At 40.7% G+C, this 20557-nt stretch overlaps 1 protein-coding gene across 1 annotated transcript in view; it reads left to right on the forward strand.

The window, feature by feature from the left end:
* The window catches only part of itga11b (integrin, alpha 11b), a 59354-nt gene that overhangs the window by 17815 nt on the left and 20982 nt on the right, over nt 1-20557 (forward strand). The window contains exons 10-18 of the mRNA XM_067436630.1: nt 2727-2875; nt 7331-7474; nt 8657-8860; nt 11446-11576; nt 11680-11846; nt 13495-13634; nt 14977-15087; nt 15249-15334; nt 16763-16967. Coding sequence (XP_067292731.1) covers nt 2727-2875; nt 7331-7474; nt 8657-8860; nt 11446-11576; nt 11680-11846; nt 13495-13634; nt 14977-15087; nt 15249-15334; nt 16763-16967 — 1337 coding nt within the window. The remainder of the gene's footprint in view (nt 1-2726; nt 2876-7330; nt 7475-8656; nt 8861-11445; nt 11577-11679; nt 11847-13494; nt 13635-14976; nt 15088-15248; nt 15335-16762; nt 16968-20557) is intronic.

Below are 20557 nucleotides of genomic sequence, written 5' to 3' on the forward strand. Positions count from 1 at the left end.
ATTAAATGTGCGCATACACAGTGCTGGTTCATATTAGAGTACTAGAGGAAATGAAATATGGCCATAAAAAAAACACATAAATGCACTCACTCTGAAAATGATGTTGTTTTTACTATGGGTTCGATTCCAGGTTTTGGAGTCGACTCCGATTCCGACTGTGGGAATCGACCCCTCGACTCCAATTACTTTAAATCAAAACAGGGTTAGAAAACAGACAAAATTGCTGTTGTTAAACACTTAAATTATTCCCCCCGACATAAAGTCCTAAAATCCTCTTATTAAAACCGCACACTTTTAGCGTGGCCGTCCAAATTAGTCCAATTTAGCGATGGCTTTCATGGCTATAAACATTTCTGTATCTATTGCCAATACATCATTTTACACAGGGAAAGTCACGAAAAAAGATGATGTTGTCGAGTGAAGGTGCTAAACGCACTCGATAATTGTCTTAAAAGGTGCTAAAGATACAAACTTATACATTATAAAAGGCACACTATTGATGCGTTTCTTCTTGATATTTTTATGATTTATGGTTAGTTTAATGAACACATGGTTAACCGTGGGAAACCAAATCTATACTTATTGCAATAATATACAGGTCCTTCTAAAAAAATTGCATATTGTGATAAATTATTTTCCATAATGTAATGATAAAAATTTAACTTTCATATATTTTAGATTCATTGCACACCAACTGAAATATTTCAGGTCTTTTATTGTTTTGGTACTGATGATTTTGGCATACAGCTCATGAAAACCCAAAATTCCTATCTCAAAAAATTAGCATATATTTAATCCGACCAATAAAAGAAAAGTGTTTTTAATACAAAAAAAGTCAATCTTCAAATAATTATGTTCAGTTATGCACTCAATACTTGGTGGGGAATCCTTTTGCAGAAATGACGGCTTCAGTGCGGCGTGGCATGGAGGCGATCAGCCTGTGGCACTGCTGAGGTGTTCTGGAGGCCCAGGATGCTTCGATAGCGGCCGCAAGCTCATCCAGAGTGTTGGGTCTTGCGTCTCTCAACTTTCTCTTCACAATATCCCACAGATTCTCTATGGGGTTCAGGTCAGGAGAGTTGAGCACAGTAATACCATGGTCAGTAAACTATTTACCAGTGGTTTTGGCACTGTGAGCAGGTGCCAGGTCGTGCTGAAAAACCAAATCTTCATCTTCATAAAGCTTTTCAGCAGATGGAAGAATGAAGTGCTCCAAAATCTCCTGATAGCGAGCTGCATTGACCCTGCCCTTGATAAAACACAGTGGACCAACACCAGCAGCTGACATGGCACCCCAGACCATCACTGACTGTGGGGACTTGACACTGGACTTCAGGCATTTTGGCATTTCCTTCTCCCCAGTCTTCTTCCAGACTCTGGCACCTTGATTTCCGAATGACATGCAAAATTTGCTTTCATCCGAAAAAAGTACTTTGGACCACTGAGCAGCAGTCCAGTGCTGCTTCTCTGTAGCCCTAAAGTGTCTTGACCTGGGGAATGCGGCCCCTGTAGCCCATTTCCTGCTCACGCCTGTGCCCGGCGGCTCTGGTTGTTTCTACTCCAGACTCAGTCCACTGCTTCCGCAGGTCCCCCAAGGTCTGGAATCGGTCCTTCTCCACAATCTTCCTCAGAGTCCGCTCACCTCTTCTCGTAGTGCAGCGTTTTTTGCCACACTTTTTCCTTCCCACAGACGTCCCACTGAGGTGCCTTGATACAGCACTCTGGGAACAGCCTATTCGTTCAGAAATGTCTTTCTGTGTCTTGCCCTCTCGCTTGAGGGTGTCAATGATGGCCTTCTGGACAGCAGTCAGGTCGGCAGTCTTACCCATGATTGCGGTTTTGAGTAATGAACCAGGCTGGGAGTTTTTAAAAGCCTCAGGAATCTTTTGCAGATGTTTAGAGGTAATTAGTTGATTCAGATGATTAGGTTAATAGCTCGTTTAGAAAACCTTTTCATGATTTTTTGAGATAGGAATTTTGGGTTTTCATGAGCTGTATGCCAAAATCATCAGTATTAAAACAATAAAAGACCTGCGATATTTCAGTTGGTGTGCAATGAATCTAAAATATATGAGTTTAATTTTTATCATTACATTATGGAAAAGAATGAACTTTATCACAACATGCTAATTTTTTGAGAAGGACCTGTATACCATCAATTAAACTAAAGCTAGCATGGAGGATGCCTATAATTACAAACTAAAGTCACTGTGATTGTATTCTATTTCTAAAGTAAGCACTGAAATAAATGTGTGTGACAAATGCGACCGCTCCCTGACGTGGTGTATGAGGCCTACGTCAGTGTATTACCTCGTGGATCGCTTCATTTCATTCACTCCTTGCTTATAGCACTCAACTGCCATGCACTTTAAAGGGGAGATTCAGTAAACAAGAGCGATTTCGGACACAGCAACAGAGTCAACACCGAGAGTCGATTCCTGTACTGGAGTCGACCCCGACTCTGGGGCTATTCCCCATCACTAGATTTTACAACATAAGATCTCGTTATTACAACATAATTGAGAGAAAAAAATAATATGTATGTGGCAGCAATGTGTCACCGTACGGTATAATAAAATTTAATACAACAAAAATAAACACTGGTGTTCTGTATAAACTGGTTTACTGCCCAGCGCTAATTCCTCTGCATTGTACAATAGTGCACAAAAATGTCAATTGACAGATAGCTTGTATTTATGATACAAAAATTTGACAATTGTTTGTAGGCTACATGGTGTCCTCGGTGGTCTCGGCTCAGTACGGTCAGCTGTACATCGCTGGAGCTCCTCGATTCAACCACACAGGGAAGGTCATCATCTTCACCCTGACCAACAGTGGCAACCTTACCATACTGCATGCTCTCTACGGTCAGCAGGTAAAGCAAATACTACAAGACTGAAGATCACCACACTTACATGTTTTAAAGAAGTACTGTGGAAGATACTTACATGGTACTACAAGGTACTTCCAAGAATACCATGGTACCACCAACCATGGCAGAGCTAAACAAAAAGGCTTACTACAAATTAAAAAAAATTACAAAGAATTATTACATTAAATAAAAGAGAAAATCTGATCTGGTGCATAAAAATTTGTTTTGTTGTTTTGAGGTTGGCCTGGTGAAAATGTTGCCAAATATAATCTAAACTAATGCCGAAAATGTCCTTATTTATGAGCAATGCATGTTAGTATCACAATATTTTTTGGTACTACCAGTTGCCAAATCTTTTCTAGTGTGCACACTTGTGAGATACTTTTAGAGTAGTTGCAGACACTATGATACATTTCCGACCGGTTTTAAATTTAGCTCAGCAGCAATCAAGTGTGCATACTGTCCTGACTAACGAAACCAAAACAATTAGCAACTATATAGTATTATAAGGCGTTAGTCATAATTACGACATTAGGTGTGTTCAAATCACTTTGATCGACACAAAAAGGCGATGCATCTTTTCTACAAAAAAATTGTTTAACTCAACTTGTACAAAGTCATGAAGACAAGATCACCTAATCCAAGACCAAGTTAATAAGTAATGAGTGCTGAGAGCAAGACAAGACCAAGACCAATGTGTGTGTTGAGACCAAGACCAATGTGTGTGTTGAGACCAAGACGAGACCAAAACCAATGTGTGTGTTGAGACCAAGAACCAAGAGGAGATCAAGACCAATGTGTGTGTTGAGACCAAGACCAACGTGTGTGTTGAGACCAAGAGGAGACCAAGACCAATGTGTGTGTGGAGACCAAGATGAGACCAAGACCAATGTGTGTGTTGAGACCAAGACGAGACCAAGACCAATGTGTGTGTGGAGACCAAGACCAATGTGTGTGTGGAAACCAAGACCAATGTGTGTGTGGAGACCAAGACCAATGTGTGTGTGAAGACCAAGACGAGACCAAGACTTTGAGGGGTTGAGTCCAAGACAAGACCAAGACAAATGTGTTTTGAGACCAATACAAGACCAAGACAAATGTGTGTGTTGAGACCAAGACCAATGTGTGTTGAGACCAAGACGAGACCAAGACCAATGTGTGTGTTGAGACCAAGACCAATGTGTGTGTTGAGACCAAGAACCAAGAGGAGATCAAGACCAATGTGTGTGTTGAGAACAAGACCTATGTGTGTGTTGAGACCAAGACGAGAATAAGACCAATGTGTGTGTGGAGACCAAGACGAGACCAAGACAAATCTGTGTGTTGAGACAAAGACCAATGTGTGTGTGGAGACCAAGACGAGACCAAGACAAATCTGTGTGTTGAGACAAAGACCAATGTGTGTGTTGAGACCAAGGCGAGACCAAGACTAAGACCAAGACACGGCGAGACCATATCAAGTAAAGGCCAAGGCAAATATAAAAGCAATTTCATGTTTACATGCTCAAATTTGTGAAAACATATTTTGCTCTTGTGATATTGCTTGATTATATCATGTTACAATATACAAATCCAGATCTCATACAAGTATTTTTTTGCAACAATATCTTGAATTTTGTGAGCATTTGATTTCATTTTTGTGACATTTTTGACACAATCCCTCAAACCTTTCTGAACCGACAAAATTTCAGTTTCAAATTAGAAATAAGTTACTGAATCTTGCATCTGAAGGAGTAAGTTTTACACCCAATAACATTAATGATGTTAATTAATAAATCAGACAGTGCACCGACAATTTAGTAATATCCAAGCATTTGTGGTCTTGATCTTGTCTGGCTATCACCAAACCAAGTTTATCCTTTTAAGATTGAACATTGGTCTGGGGAGTCTGCATTTTCTACTGCACAAGAGGCATGATCAACGGGCGTAGTTCAAATGACTCTGTACGCAATTGGATAGTCCTTCAACCAATCAGACCACAAAAGGCGTGATCAACAGGCAACGACCCGTCGCTTCTCTATTCATTATTGTGTTAAAAGCCATTAGCACGCAAGGTGGATAAGCCGGTCTGTGATTGGTTCCTGCAAATTAGCAAAAGAGCCAGCAGAAATGCATAGTTTCCAGACTGAGCTACAGGGCAAAATCAAATCACCGGCAGATCAAACTGGGAAAAATCCTGAGTTCTCTAAAGCCTGGTGCACACTGTTAGATTTATAATAGTCCTTTACGATTGTTCCTTGTCAGACAGTACAAACATGATCCCCGCTGTAAACCATGTCACACTGTAAGATCTCAGTTGTCATTAATCTCAGACTGTACGATAGTCAAGGCACGGTAAAAACGGACACACACAAAAAAACTTGTCCTAAGTTTTATATCATCAATCAATTTCATGTGTTCGGTGATAGTGAGCTCCATACAGACAGGATTGAAATAGTGTCTACAAAGAAATCTCTAGCGCTCATTTTTGTCATAGTTTGTCTTGAAAAACCAAGATATTTGACGTCGTCAGATTTTAGCCTAGGATCAGAGGAATCTTAATTTGCAAAATTTGTCTCAGACGCCCAAATCATGTCCCAAACAAGGCAGAGTACAAATGTGGTCAAGACCAAGACAAGAACAAGACCTTCCAAAAATAATCTTAAAAATAGTCCTAAGACTGGTCTCGAGTACTAAAACACTAGTCATGAAAAAATGTGCATCATGCATTTTGCTTTTTAACATGTTGAGCTATAAACCGAATCGTTATATTCTGTATCGGAATTGGAAAAAACAACCAATGAAATTGCAAGAGAGTGAAAGAGTGCAAGAGCCAAAGCAAAAATAGCCCATTTATTATGTTGTTCTCCATCATTTGATAAACTACTGCCATTATCAGAATAAAACGTATACAATCACCGCTTTCAAACAAAATTCCATTTACGACATGCTTTCCACAGATGGTAATAGTGTGATGTCAATTGCACAAGGAAAATAGTGCCGTCTTGTCAATAATCTGTAATAGGACCAATTTGCATGAAATAGTGCATGCAAAAGTAGTGTTTACTTGGCCTGAACGGTGAAGGTTTTTCCTAAGTCCTTCCTTAATCCATCTGTCTGCATTTTTCCATCATACCTTCTCTCTTTGAAACGGTGGCGTGTTTGATTGGAGAGGCACATCAGTAGATTAATGCGGACCATGTGTGTGGACAGGAGACGGCGTGTGAAGGTCTAGACTCAGTCACCCGCTCCAGATGGGCAGGCGTCTCTATGGCCCATGTGAATCTCATCTGCACGTGTGTGTGTGTGTGTGTGTGTGTGTGTGTGTGTGTGTGTGTGTGTGTGTCTGCCTACAGTGAATGCACACAATAAACACTTACGGTTTCAAACGCTGCCGGTCGCCGACCACAACATTCATTTAGCTATCAACCTGTTATACCCCAGACCGTGTGTGTGTGTGTGTGTGTGTGTGTGTGTGTGTGTGTGTGTGTGTGTGTGTGTGTGTGTGTGTGCGCCCTTAGGGAAAGCACTTAGACGGGAATGTGATAAAGTGTCTCCTGTTTTCTGGCATTGTAAAGCAGACAGGAACTTTCAGGTTTGAAATGCGAACAACAGCAAGGTCTGCCATACACTTTTGCAATATAAAAAATATATTCTGTGGATGTTGAAATACGCTTGAAAATGTATCTGGTTGGTGTGAAATAAATTACTTAATAATGAAAATGTTATTGTAAAAGAAAAAAAAAAGAAAAAAAAAAAATAATAATAATATATATATATATATATATATATATATATATATATATATATATATATATATATATTCAAGCATCATTAAAATGTCAGGTGCATTCAAATCACCTTGGTTGGAGAAAATCAACAAAGTACCTGTTCTACAAAAAAATACAGCAATATTAATAAATCAAAACTGAATAGTCTTGATAAGCTTTTTTTTTTTCAATTTTCAGATTATTTGAAGTTTCTAAATGCATTGCTTCTCCCATCACAACACATCATTTCCTCAGATCATCAATCTTGTGACCAAGTGATCAAAATTATGATTCTCATTTCTCACCAAGTGAATAATAAAACTATGGAAGCTTGTTTCTGCCACAGAATAAAACATTTTAAAAGATAATTGCATCTTTTTCTCTCACAATTGTGAATTTACATTTGCAATTCTGAATTTTTCCTTAGAATTGCATGATATAAAATCAGAATTGTGAGATTAAAAAGTCGCAATTACATTTTTTATTATTATTTTGTGGCAGAAACAAGCTTCCATAGTATACAGGTGAAAAAAAATCCCACAAATTTACATTGAAGGAATGACATATTGCATAGAATTGAGGGTGGACTCTTTGTTTGGGACAGTAAGAAACCGTACAGAACACCCTTGCAACCCCATAGCAACCACCACGACAACACTATGACCTAATATAAGGATATCAAATGCTGACTGTTTTTGGTCATTTGTAGATCGGGTCTTATTATGGAAGTGAGTTGGCACCGATTGATCTGGATAACGATGGATTGACGGATCTCTTACTTGTTGGAGCTCCCATGTACTTCTACAGAGGATGGGAGAAAGGCCGAATCTACATCTACACCATCAACTCACAGGTGACAACATCATAAAGCTATCCTAATGTGCTCAGAAAGCCTGTTATGTGTGGAGTAACGTTAGCACTATATGCGCCGTTGTTTTACCGCTTGTTTACGCACCTCACGATAAATCTACAGCGCCACAGCAAAACAAATGATATATTTTTTGTTACCTTGGTGGTGAGTTTGCAGGTTGAACCGAATATAAGGTTAAAAAAAACAAAAAACAAACACGTGTATTGAGTTGCCCTCCCGAGATGAACGTAAAAACAAGCAAACAGCGCGAGCTGCTTAATATTACAACATTGAACCGTTCCTGTGAATCAAGAACCTAACCTACCGACGCTTAGTTTGATTCACAAACGAATGACTCTTATGAGCCGGTTCTTTTAATGAGTCATTCAACAGACAAACGGGTTGGTTCGAGTCAGTTCATGAAACCTTCACTGAAACAATCTGTCAGAGGGTTTTTTTTAATCAACATCATTTGTTTAAAGCACCTTTAGTAAAATTTAGCGCCACAGCAATACATGTTTTTGTTACAAGAGGTGAGCTTGTAGGCTGAATTGAAAATTATGAGGTAATACAACTGAATTGAGTCGTTTTCCCAAGCTGCACGTAAAAACAAACATACTGTAATACGATTCATTTGAAAATAACAAATGAACTGGTTCCCCGATTCGCCAGCAAATGACTCTTTTGAGTCGTTTATTTCAGTGATTTTAAAAACATTAGGCGCGACCAGTGTACACAAACCAATGACTCGTTAATGAGTTGTTCAAACGTCTCTGTCAGAAAGCAGAAATTACTCACTTTGAATTAAGTTTGAGTCAGTGAACAAACGAATCCTTCACTGAATGAACTGATTTACTGAAAGACGCCTGATGCTGAATTACTGCATAACATATCTTTCTGTTCGTGAAAAGTATTACTGATGACTCGTTCTTGACATATTATATTTTGAAATAGGCCTTTATTAATGTATGATTGTTGTACTACAATATTTCCAAAGCCTAAATATATTACACAAACAGTGAATGAGCAGTCAAATCAGCCAATTATTTGATCAAAAAATACCAATTAACCAAATTTGTGAGATGACAACATTATGAGGTCATGTACATACTAGTATACCATTCTGAACACAACCATTTAAATGAATATTTTACTGCTGTCTCTTCCTCTCCCTTTATTCAACAGGGCTCTTTTATACCAGACGGGACTCTTGGACCATCAGAACAGACCCAAGATTCTCGTTTTGGTGCGGCTATGTCCACCCTTCCCGACTTGAATGGTGACGGCTTCAGTGAGCTGGTAGTGGGTGCGCCACTAGAGGACAATCACAAAGGAGCTATCTATCTCTTCTACGGCCGCCAAAAAAGCATCCAACCCAAATACAAACAGGTAAGACTCCACTGAGAGTCACTGATTTTACTTTATTAAAGGTTTTTTTTTTTTTTTTACTTCAGTGAGTGTGTTATTTTGCTGTTTAAGCATAAACAACATCTGCAAAGTTACAACGCTCAAAGTTCAATGCAAAGAGAGATATTTACTTTCACAAAAATAGCTTTTTAGAGACTACAACAAAGGGCTGGTAGGGACTACAACAAGCTTCTTCATGTGTTAGTGACATCACAGGATATCCTTAAATTTCACAAACCCAAAGAAAGTGGGGTTGAGGTCATGTTAAGCTGCTTTAGAGAAGAGGAAGAGTTGTGTAGTAGAGCACATTTAGGAGTCGCTCAAGCTGTCGCATCCGTCTTTTCATATTTATTGCAATACTACATACACAAATGCATTAGCATGTCATAAAAGCAAGATGACAACATAAGGTATAACCGTAATTAACCTACGCTATACGTGTTATATCTCTATGCAGCAGATATTATCTGGCTCTGTGCATCTTACAACAGTTCCCACCACTGTTAAACCCGTAACGGGGGTCCCCGTTACACCGGGACTCAATCTTTTTGAGATGTTTTAAAATCTAAAATTAATACATATTTTTTAAATACGTTTCTTCGTTTTTTAATTAACTATATTGATATTTTGTTTCTGTGATTAATCTTAATTGATTGCCATTAAAACATATATATAATATGTATATTAGCTCCAAATTAATGTAGAAACAACATAAAAATTTGTTTATTGGAACCTTTTTATCTTTTTAGGCCAGTATCACTGATAGTAATACAGCTTCTGATGTCTCTATGAAATAATATTTAATTCACACTAAATGAAATAACACACTAACATTTATTAAGCTTAAAAAAATAATACTTTTAAGTTAAGTGAATAAAAAAAAAATCCTCGCATTTCATTTGTACCAGTGCTCAAGAAGTTAACAAGTAGGAAAAATACATGTTATCAGTTTGCACTACATACATTGTGAATTATATATAGATTAATCCTTATTAAAGGTACTAAAGTTATTTAGTCAAGAGCAGAGCATATTTAGTGAGCAATTACTTTTGTTCTTTACATTGTCATTATTAGTGGTTACTGTCACTTTAAAAGATCATCCGCTGTCGCACATGATGCGTAGCCTATCTCACACACATCTCATTTTCTCACACCTCTTTAAACTCATTTAAGATGTTATTTAACTTTTTAAGGCTGCTCTTACGAAGAAACTTAACAAAACTGGTATATTGGCATAATTGTGTGTGTTATTGTTTGTTAAAGCGCGAAAGAGAGCTTAAATCTGGGCGTTGTGTGAGTTTTTCATACAGCACATTCTCTTTGTCTTGTCGCTCTTAAATGGTTTAAAAGCATTTGCATGAATAAACTCGTGATCATATAATGTAACAGTAGTCAGGGGATTACAGAAAATAAATATTTACCAGTGGAGTCTTCTCTCGTTTCTTATATGGTTTCTACTAATGATGATTCCACTTCCCGCGCGCGCCCTGCGCAGATATCAACAGCGCAACTAGGTTGCCAGGTCCGGCAGTCGAGGCCACAAAGGGTTTAAAATTTGTGCAATGTGTCGATTGTATGAGTCGCCGTTTCATACAAGATCTGGCAACTGAACAACCTTGGAATAACACATTTGTGATTATTCAAAGAACGAGGTTTGGGCCATACAAATTACGGGAGATTTCCGGGAGAAATTACAAAACGGGAGGGGGGCGGGAGATGGGTGTGAAATACGGGAGACTCCCGGCAAAAACGGGAGTGTTGACAGGTATGGTTCCCACGTGAGCAATTTATAGATTATCATTGCTAATCAATGAATTGAAGATCGTTAACTCATAAATTCATCAACCAACCATTTAGAAACGTCCCGTCTCATTCTACATGTTGTCACTTCTTCTTGAGTCTCCATCATTGTCTGGATCAGTGCGTGTCTACGTGAGTTAATCGGAGCTGCTGAGCTTTTGAAGCTCCGCCCTCTTCTTGAAAGGGGACTGGAAGCAGCAGCTCATTTGCATTTAAAGGGACACACACAAAAACAGCACATTTTTGCTCACCCTCAAAAAGTGACAAGAATCTGTGGGGATATTTTGAGCTATAACTTCACATACACACTCTGGGGAAACCAGAGACTTATTTTACGGTTTACAAAAGGGGAATAATAGGACCCCTTAAAATGCCATTCCAGTAATGCCAAAAAACAAAATATAATGTAACCTTTTGCACCTTCCCAGCTAACAGGGAACAGTCTCAAAACTTTGGCCAACATTCCGGTTAGGTTCTAAACAAACGATCTTTCAGTAACTTTAATAGAATGTTCGTTTAAAGTTATCTGGTCTTTGGATGGTTCAAAGAACATTCAAAAGTATCATTCCCAAAATGTTTGCAGGATTCTAAAATGGAATGTTACATTTGCATAACCACAAAAAAACTTTTTAAAACATTTTAAAAACGGATCATTTAGAGAACATTTAGAAATAACATTTTAATAAATTAATATTAACATTGGCAAAACATTCTTTGCTGCCGGGGGTTATGTCCTAATCATGAAAGTTTCTCCCCCTCCATCTCAGAGAATAGCCGGTGGTGACATCTCTCGAGGCCTCCGTTATTTCGGCCGCAGTGTGCATGGGATGATGGATGTAAATGGAGATGGGCTCATAGATCTGTCTGTGGGCTCTTTAGGGGCTGCGGTTCTGCTTTGGTGAGTTTGCATCGTTCACATTAGGAGAAATAACAATTGAAACACAATTGAAATATAACGGAGAACTCCATTAAGTTTTACACCTTCACGTGTTTTTGAACAGGTCTCGCAGTGTTGTCCGTGTGGGGATCAGCATTAATTTTGAGCCTTCAAAAATCAATGTTTTTAATAAAGACTGCATCCGAGGAGGCCGAGAGGTGTCGTGTATGTTGGCCACCATTTGCCTGAACGTCACGGCACAGACACCGATGACGGATCCAAAGAGAGTCGGTACGTAACTACACGTCCATCAGCAAGCCTGTAAATGACTGAAAAATCAGTAGGCAGGATGATAAAGTCATATTTTCCAGTGTCCTGTGCCTGTGTGTAATCTATTTCAGATGTTACCAAGAAAGGTCACTGCTTAATATTAGAAAAGTTTTTCCTAACGCTTAAAGCCTTCGGCCAGAGAGAAAACACTTTAATCCCGGCATTGAGAGAGAGAGAAGCCCGTGGAAACCATCATAAACTGTGTCAGGCTTCCCCTTTGTTTCCCATCTGGAACTCATAAGCTAAGGTCCGGAGGGTCATGCTTGCACTTAAACCGAGAGTCAGAGACAGTGTTCACCTCTATTTGTCTGGCTATCACCAAATCAAGCTCAGTTTAAGACTAACCGTGGTCTGAGGAGTGCTCTGTATTTTCTACTGCACAAGAGGCGTGATCAACGGGCATAGTTCAAATGACTCTGTATGATATTAGATAGTCTTTCAACCAATCAGAGCACAAGAGGCGTGATCAACGGGCATAGTTCAAATGACTCTGTATGATATTAGATAGTCTTTCAACCAATCAGAGCACAAGAGGCGTGATCAACGGGCATAGTTCAAATGACTCTGTATGATATTAGATAGTCCTTCAACCAATCAGAGCACAAGAGGCGTGATCAACGGGCATAGTTCAAATGACTCTGTATGATATTAGATAGTCTTTCAACCAATCAGAGCACAAGAGGCGTGATCAACGGGCGTAGTTCAAATGACTCTGTATGATATTAGATAGTCCTTCAACCAATCAGACCACAAGAGGCGTGATCAACAGGCAACGACCCATCGCTTCTCTATCTGTTATTGCGTTAAACCCGCCAATAGCATGCCAGGTGGATAAGCCGGTCTGTGATTTGTTCCCGCAAAAGTGTAACAGAAGCGATAGAAATTAACGTACAGGTTTCCAGACTGAGTTGCCGGGCAAAATCAAATCACCGGCAGATCAGGCTGGCTTTACCCAGTCTACACCTCTATATCAAACGTGATCCAATTTTCACCCTGAAAAAATATGTTCTCATGTTTTCCAGTACAAATATGTCACATGAAAACAAAGGAAAACTGGTGCGAGGACTCAAGTGCAGAAAAATGATAATTTATGATAAAATAAAACACAAAAAAAAAACCACGAGGGGGCAGAAACCATAATCAAAAGAACAAATACAATTCCAAAAGATACCCAAGGGAATCCATGGAGAACCCCGAGACACGTAGACACGACAACAATCCGACAAAGTCTAAGAAACACAAGGAGCCTATAAAGGGAAGCAATCAAGAGAGAACAGGTGGGAGAAATCAACACTAATCAGATAACAAGGGGGAGGGATCGGACAGAGACAGGAGCCCATGCCCAAAATAACAAAACACCCATGTGCTACACAAGACAGGACAGGCATGTGACAAAATATCCAAACCTTCCGAAATTAAAGTGTAACTTTGCAGATTTTCAACTTGCGTTGCATTGTTACAGTGTTGGTAGAATATGTAAATGGCCAGTGTTTACTCATTTATTTGTATTTGTAGATACTTTTGCACTGGAAAACAAGACACTAAGGAAGAGCATCATTTTTTTCCGTGTATGTTGTGGTTCACACTGAGATGTGATCTTTCTGTTCAGCGCTGAGGTACAGCTTTGGTTTCGAGGAGAACAGATATTTTCCCCGAGCCGTGTTAGACAGCACAGAAGACCCGCAGCCCAGAGACGTCATCCTGAGGCCCGACTCAAACTTCTGCCTGCAAGTGTATTTCCACGTCCATGTGAGACACTTTCTGTACATCTAATCGTGTTGCAGACATTTTAATCAATGACAGCAAAAGAGAGCACTGCAAAAAAATGCTTTTTTTACCTAGTATTTTTGTCTTTTTTCTATTCCAAACATCTAAAAATTCTTAAAGCAAGAAGTATGTTTTGGGGGAATTATTACTCAAAATTAAGAGAGTTTTTGCTTAAAATAATCTAAATAATCTGCCAATGGGGTAAGAAAAATAATCTTTAAACAACATAATTTTACTTACTCCTTTGGCAGATTATTTAGATTATTTTAAGCAAAAACTCTCTTAATTTTGAGTAATTTTTCCCCAAAACAAGACAATTATTTTACTTGTCTAGTAAATGTTTCTTAATGTAAGAATTTTTAGATATTTCGACTAGAAACAAGACAAAAATACTGATTAAGAAAAGCTTTTTTTTGCAGTGAGCGCAGAGTGAGACACTTGATCATCCAATCCTCATATGAGAATGATTTCTGAAGGATCATGTGACACTGAAGACTGGAGTAATGATGCTGAAAATTCAGCTTTGATCACAGGAATAAATTACACTTTTACAATATATTTACATAGAAAACAGTTGTTTTAAATCGTAACAATAATGCATTTTTGATCGAATAAAAGCAGCCTTGGTGAGCAGAAGATACTCTTTCAATAACATTAAAAAACCCAAACACTGGTCTATTTAGAAAATCGCTCAATTGATTTTCATGAAATATCCACTCTGGTCATACACGATTTACATAAAATATTTCACACCGTTTGTACTATAGAAATATTTGACTAATATTTATGAATATTGATGAATTTTAATGTTTCTAAACCCTCAAAAAATATTTTGTCTTAATTTTATGATTTGCATATAGAATTACACCATTTTAACATAAACTATAATTTCTTACAAACCATGCTATAGTTTATTATTAATTTATTAGATTTTATTTGCATCTATTTGGTTTCATTTAAATTGCATTGTCAAAATGCTTTTTTTTCAAATTGCTTAGAATCATAAATCTGTTCATTAAATCATTTTTCATGGTTAAACAAGAAGAACAAGCAAAATACAGTTAGTAAAAATGTATGAAATTGATATTAATTGTTGATGATAAAAAAACTATGTAAAGCTGTTTATTGTGTATTTAAAACACATTTAATGTATTTAGTACTATTACAGAAATATGTACGACTTACATAAGTTTATTAGTGGGTTTATGCCAAAACTGTGTAATCCAAATGGATGGATATTTTATGTGCTATTCAAATACACACAGTACATCTTCAATTAAGGCCTGAATATGTTGTGTCTTGAAACAAATGATTGTTTATAAAGGAAGTGACAGACTACACACAACCCGTGATCTTCACTGTTAATGTCGGTCTGAAAAACGCCGAAGAAGGGCCGGTGCTGGACGACGGCTGGCCTACCAGTCTGCAATCTGAGGTGAGACAGTCAAGAGAGACAGATAGATTGATAACTCATTTGTCATGCTTTCTCCTAAAATCTCTCTCTCTCTCTCTCTCTCTCTCTCTCTCTCTCTCTCTCTCTCTCTCTCTCTCTCTCTCTCTATCTCTCTCTCTCTCTCTCTCTCTCTCTCTCTCTAGCTTCCGTTCTGGAACGGTTGTGATAATGACGATCAGTGTGTTCCCAACCTCGTCTTGCAGAGCAGCTCTGACTTATTAGATCGCAGGTTTGTCCTCACACTGCTTTTCTTACTTTTTATCTTGTTTCTAGTCTAAATATAAAACAATTCTTAGTAAAAAAGTAAAAAATATCTTAAGTAAAAAATATTGTCTTGTTTTGGGAAAATATTACTCGGAATGAAGAGTTTTTTGCTTAAAATAATCTTAATAATCTGCCAGTGGGGTAAGTGAAATAATGTTGTGTTAAGATTATTTTTCTTACCCGACTGGCAGATTATTAAGATTATTTTAAGCAAAAACTCTCTTAAAGGGTTAGTTCACCCAAAAATGAAAATTATTTCATTAATTACTCCCCCTCATGTCGTTGAACACCCGTAAGACCTTCGTTCATCTTCAGACACAAATGAAGATATTTTTGTTGAAAGCTGAGAAAGGCTTCAGAAAGGCCTCCATTGGCATTCAGTCCATTCCCACTCACAAGACCCATAAATCTGTTTCATCTCTACTCTAACTGCCCACCATGCCGTCTGTAATTAATTTGTCACTTATGTCTTTCATGTTGTATTGTAAATGTAGTGCGATTGACTGCAATCACTCAATTACTTGGACTGGGCAAATGTCCATTGTCCGTTTATGTTTAAACTGCTTGTTATTTGCTGTTATTGTGAAGCGTCCTTGAGCTTGGGAAAGGCGCTATATAAATTAAAAATTTAATTTATTATTATAAAGGCACTAAACACATCGATACAAAGCCCGTCTCACTACAGCGGCTGTACAATCATTTTACGAAGTGACAAGAATAGTTTTTGTGCACACAAAAAATCTAAATAATGACTTTATCCGCCGAGTTATTGTCTTCCGTGCAGGTCTCAGACGTGAGCTCAGGTGATAGCGGCTCCTCCTCTTCCGGGTCATGAACGGTGGAGCTGCGTCATATTCTCGCGCATGCGTCGAGTTCACGTCAATAACTTGGTGGATAAAGTCGTTATTTTGATTTTTTTGCGCACAATAACTATTCTTGTCGCTTGGTAAAATGATTGTCCAGCCGCTGTAGTGAGATGGGCTTTGTGTCGATGTGTTTAGGGCCTTTATGGGTCTTGTGAGTGGGAATGGACTGAATGCCAATGGAGGCCTTTCTGAAGCCTTTCTCAGCTAAAATATCTTCATTTGTGTTCTGAAGATGAACGAAGGTCTTACGGGTGTCCAACGACATGAGGGGGAGTAATTAATGAAATAACTTTCATTTTTGGGTGAACTAACCCTTTAATTTTGAGTTATTTTTTCCCAAAACAAGACAATAACTTTTTCTTGTCTAGTAAATACTTCTTGTTGTAAGAATTTTTAGATGTTTGGACTAGAAACAAGACAAAAATACTAAGTAAGAAGAGCATTATTTTGCAGTGCACACACTCTTTTGCTCTTCCTCACTCTTTGAAACAGTCCTCGGCCCCTGACTGTGTCTCTGTCTCTTCCAGGCAGTTTTGTGGACGGAGTGACCGCTCCATGTGGCCTCTGTGTGTCCATCAGAGGGCGAGGACAATCAGCGAGCGTGTGGTGGAGGCCAACCGGAGGAAAGTCCTAGTGGAGGCACGTTTGGAGAACCGCGGAGAGAACGCATACGGCACCATCCTGCACCTCACGCATTCTCCAAACCTCCAGTTCTCCAATCTGGTGGTGAAGGTTCGTCTTTAGGAAAAACACACTGATCCGAGTCTCAGCCCGAGCTTCACCTGTATTTATGAGGGTTTAGAGCATTAAAGAAGGAATTCAAACATGAGATGGAAGGGGTTGCTGATAAAGAGGCCAAAAGTGAAAGGGAAACCATGAGTCTGTGTGTGTGGATCAGTTCCAAAACCCAGTAAATTCCTCAGTGACTTCATACCGAGCTAACAAAAATATGTTCTAAAAATGTTGCTGTTAAAGGGATGTTCACCCAAAAATGTACTGCAAAAAAAGTCTTTTCTTACGTATTTTTGTCTTGTTTCTAGTCCAAACATCTAAAAATTATTTAAAAAAAATAAGTATTTACTAGACGAGCAAAAGTAATTGTCTTGTTTTGGGAAAAAATAACTCAAAATTAAGAAAGATAATCCATCATGAGTGGACACGCCCCTCACTGCTGATTGACTCACTCTCTCTTATCCATCATGAGTGGACATGCCCCTGACTGCTGATTGGCTCACTCTCTCTTATTCATCATGAGTGGACACGCCCCTGACTGCTGATTGGCTCACTCTCTCTTATCCATCATGAGTGGACACGCCCCTGACTGCTGATTGGCTCACTCTCTCTTATCCATCATGAGTGGACACGCCCCTGACTGCTGATTGGCTCACTCTCTCTTATCCATCATGAGTGGACACGCCCCTGACTGCTGATTGGCTCACTCTCTCTTATCCATCATGAGTGGACACGCCCCCGACTGCTGATTGACTCACTCTCTCTTATCCATCATGAGTGGACACGCCCCTGACTGCTGATTGGCTCACTCTCTCTTATCCATCATGAGTGGACACGCCCCTGACTGCTGATTGGCTCACTCTCTCTTATCCATCATGAGTGGACACGCCCCTGACTGCTGATTGACTCACTCTCTCTTATCCATCATGAGTGGACACGCCCCTGACTGCTGATTGGCTCACTCTCTCTTATCCATCATGAGTGGACACGCCCCTGACTGCTGATTGGCTCACTCTCTCTTATCCATCATGAGTGGACACGCCCCCGACTGCTGATTGACTCACTCTCTCTTATCCATCATGAGTGGACACGCCCCTGACTGCTGATTGGCTCACTCTCTCTTATCCATCATGAGTGGACACGCCCCTGACTGCTGATTGGCTCACTCTCTCTTATCCATCATGAGTGGACACGCCCCTGACTGCTGATTGACTCACTCTCTCTTATCCATCATGAGTGGACACGCCCCCGACTGCTGATTGGCTCACTCTCTCTTATCCATCATGAGTGGACACGCCCCCGACTGCTGATTGACTCACTCTCTCTTATCCATCATGAGTGGACACGCCCCCGACTGCTGATTGGCTCACTCTCTCTTATCCATCATGAGTGGACACGCCCCCGACTGCTGATTGACTCACTCTCTCTTATCCATCATGAGTGGACACGCCCCCGACTGCTGATTGGCTCACTCTCTCTTATTCATCATGAGTGGACACGCCCCTGACTGCTGATTGGCTCACTCTCTCTTATCCATCATGAGTGGACACGCCCCTGACTGCTGATTGGCTCACTCTCTCTTATCCATCATGAGTGGACACGCCCCTGACTGCTGATTGGCTCACTCTCGCTTATCCATCATGAGTGGACACGCCCCTGACTGCTGATTGACTCACTCTCTCTTATCCATCATGAGTGGACACGCCCCCGACTGCTGATTGACTCACTCTCTCTTATCCATCATGAGTGGACACGCCCCTGACTGCTGATTGGCTCACTCTCTCTTATCCATCATGAGTGGACACGCCCCTGACTGCTGATTGGCTCACTCTCTCTTATCCATCATGAGTGGACACGCCCCTGGACACGCCCCTGACACGCCCCCGACTGCTGATTGACTCACTCTCTCTTATCCATCATGAGTGGACACGCCCCTGACTGCTGATTGACTCACTCTCTCTTATCCATCATGAGTGGACACGCCCCCGACTGCTGATTGGCTCACTCTCTCTTATCCATCATGAGTGGACACGCCCCTGACTGCTGATTGGCTCACTCTCTCTTATCCATCATGAGTGGACACGCCCCTGACTGCTGATTGACTCACTCTCTCTTATCCATCATGAGTGGACACGCCCCTGACTGCTGATTGGCTCACTCTCTCTTATCCATCATGAGTGGACACGCCCCCGACTGCTGATTGACTCACTCTCTCTTATCCATCATGAGTGGACACGCCCCCGACTGCTGATTGACTCACTCTCTCTTATCCATCATGAGTGGACACGCCCCCGACTGCTGATTGGCTCACTCTCTCTTATCCATCATGAGTGGACACGCCCCTGACTGCTGATTGACTCACTCTCTCTTATCCATCATGAGTGGACACGCCCCCGACTGCTGATTGGCTCACTCTCTCTTATCCATCATGAGTGGACACGCCCCCGACTGCTGATTGACTCACTCTCTCTTATCCATCATGAGTGGACACGCCCCCGACTGCTGATTGGCTCACTCTCTCTTATTCATCATGAGTGGACACGCCCCTGACTGCTGATTGGCTCACTCTCTATTATCCATCATGAGTGGACACGCCCCTGACTGCTGATTGGCTCACTCTCTCTTATCCATCATGAGTGGACACGCCCCCGACTGCTGATTGGCTCACTCTCTCTTATCCATCATGAGTGGACACGCCCCCGACTGCTGATTGACTCACTCTCTCTTATCCATCATGAGTGGACACGCACCCGACTGCTGATTGGCTCACTCTCTCTTATCCTTCATGAGTGGACACGCCCCTGACTGCTGATTGGCTCACTCTCTCTTATCCATCATGAGTGGACACGCCCCTGACTGCTGATTGGCTCACTCTCTCTTATCCATCATGAGTGGACACGCCCCTGACTGCTGATTGGCTCACTCTCTCTTATCCATCATGAGTGGACACGCCCCTGACTGCTGATTGACTCACTCTCTCTTATCCATCATGAGTGGACACGCCCCCGACTGCTGATTGGCTCACTCTCTCTTATCCATCATGAGTGGACACGCCCCCGACAGCTGATTGACTCACTCTCTCTTATCCATCATGAGTGGACACGCCCCCGACTGCTGATTGGCTCACTCTCTCTTATCCATCATGAGTGGACACGCCCCCGACTGCTGATTGACTCACTCTCTCTTATCCATCATGAGTGGACACGCCCCCGACTGCTGATTGGCTCACTCTCTCATTCATCATGAGTGGACACGCCCCTGACTGCTGATTGGCTCACTCTCTATTATCCATCATGAGTGGACACGCCCCTGACTGCTGATTGGCTCACTCTCTCTTATCCATCATGAGTGGACACGCCCCTGACTGCTGATTGGCTCACTCTCTCTTATCCATCATGAGTGGACACGCCCCTGACTGCTGATTGGCTCACTCTCTCTTATCCATCATGAGTGGACACGCCCCTGACTGCTGATTGACTCACTCTCTCTTATCCATCATGAGTGGACACGCCCCTGACTGCTGATTGACTCACTCTCTCTTATCCATCATGAGTGGACACGCCCCTGACTGCTGATTGGCTCACTCTCTC

The sequence above is a fragment of the Pseudorasbora parva genome, chromosome 25, assembly GCF_024679245.1.
Source record: "Pseudorasbora parva isolate DD20220531a chromosome 25, ASM2467924v1, whole genome shotgun sequence".
Classification (NCBI taxonomy): Eukaryota; Metazoa; Chordata; class Actinopteri; order Cypriniformes; family Gobionidae; genus Pseudorasbora; species Pseudorasbora parva.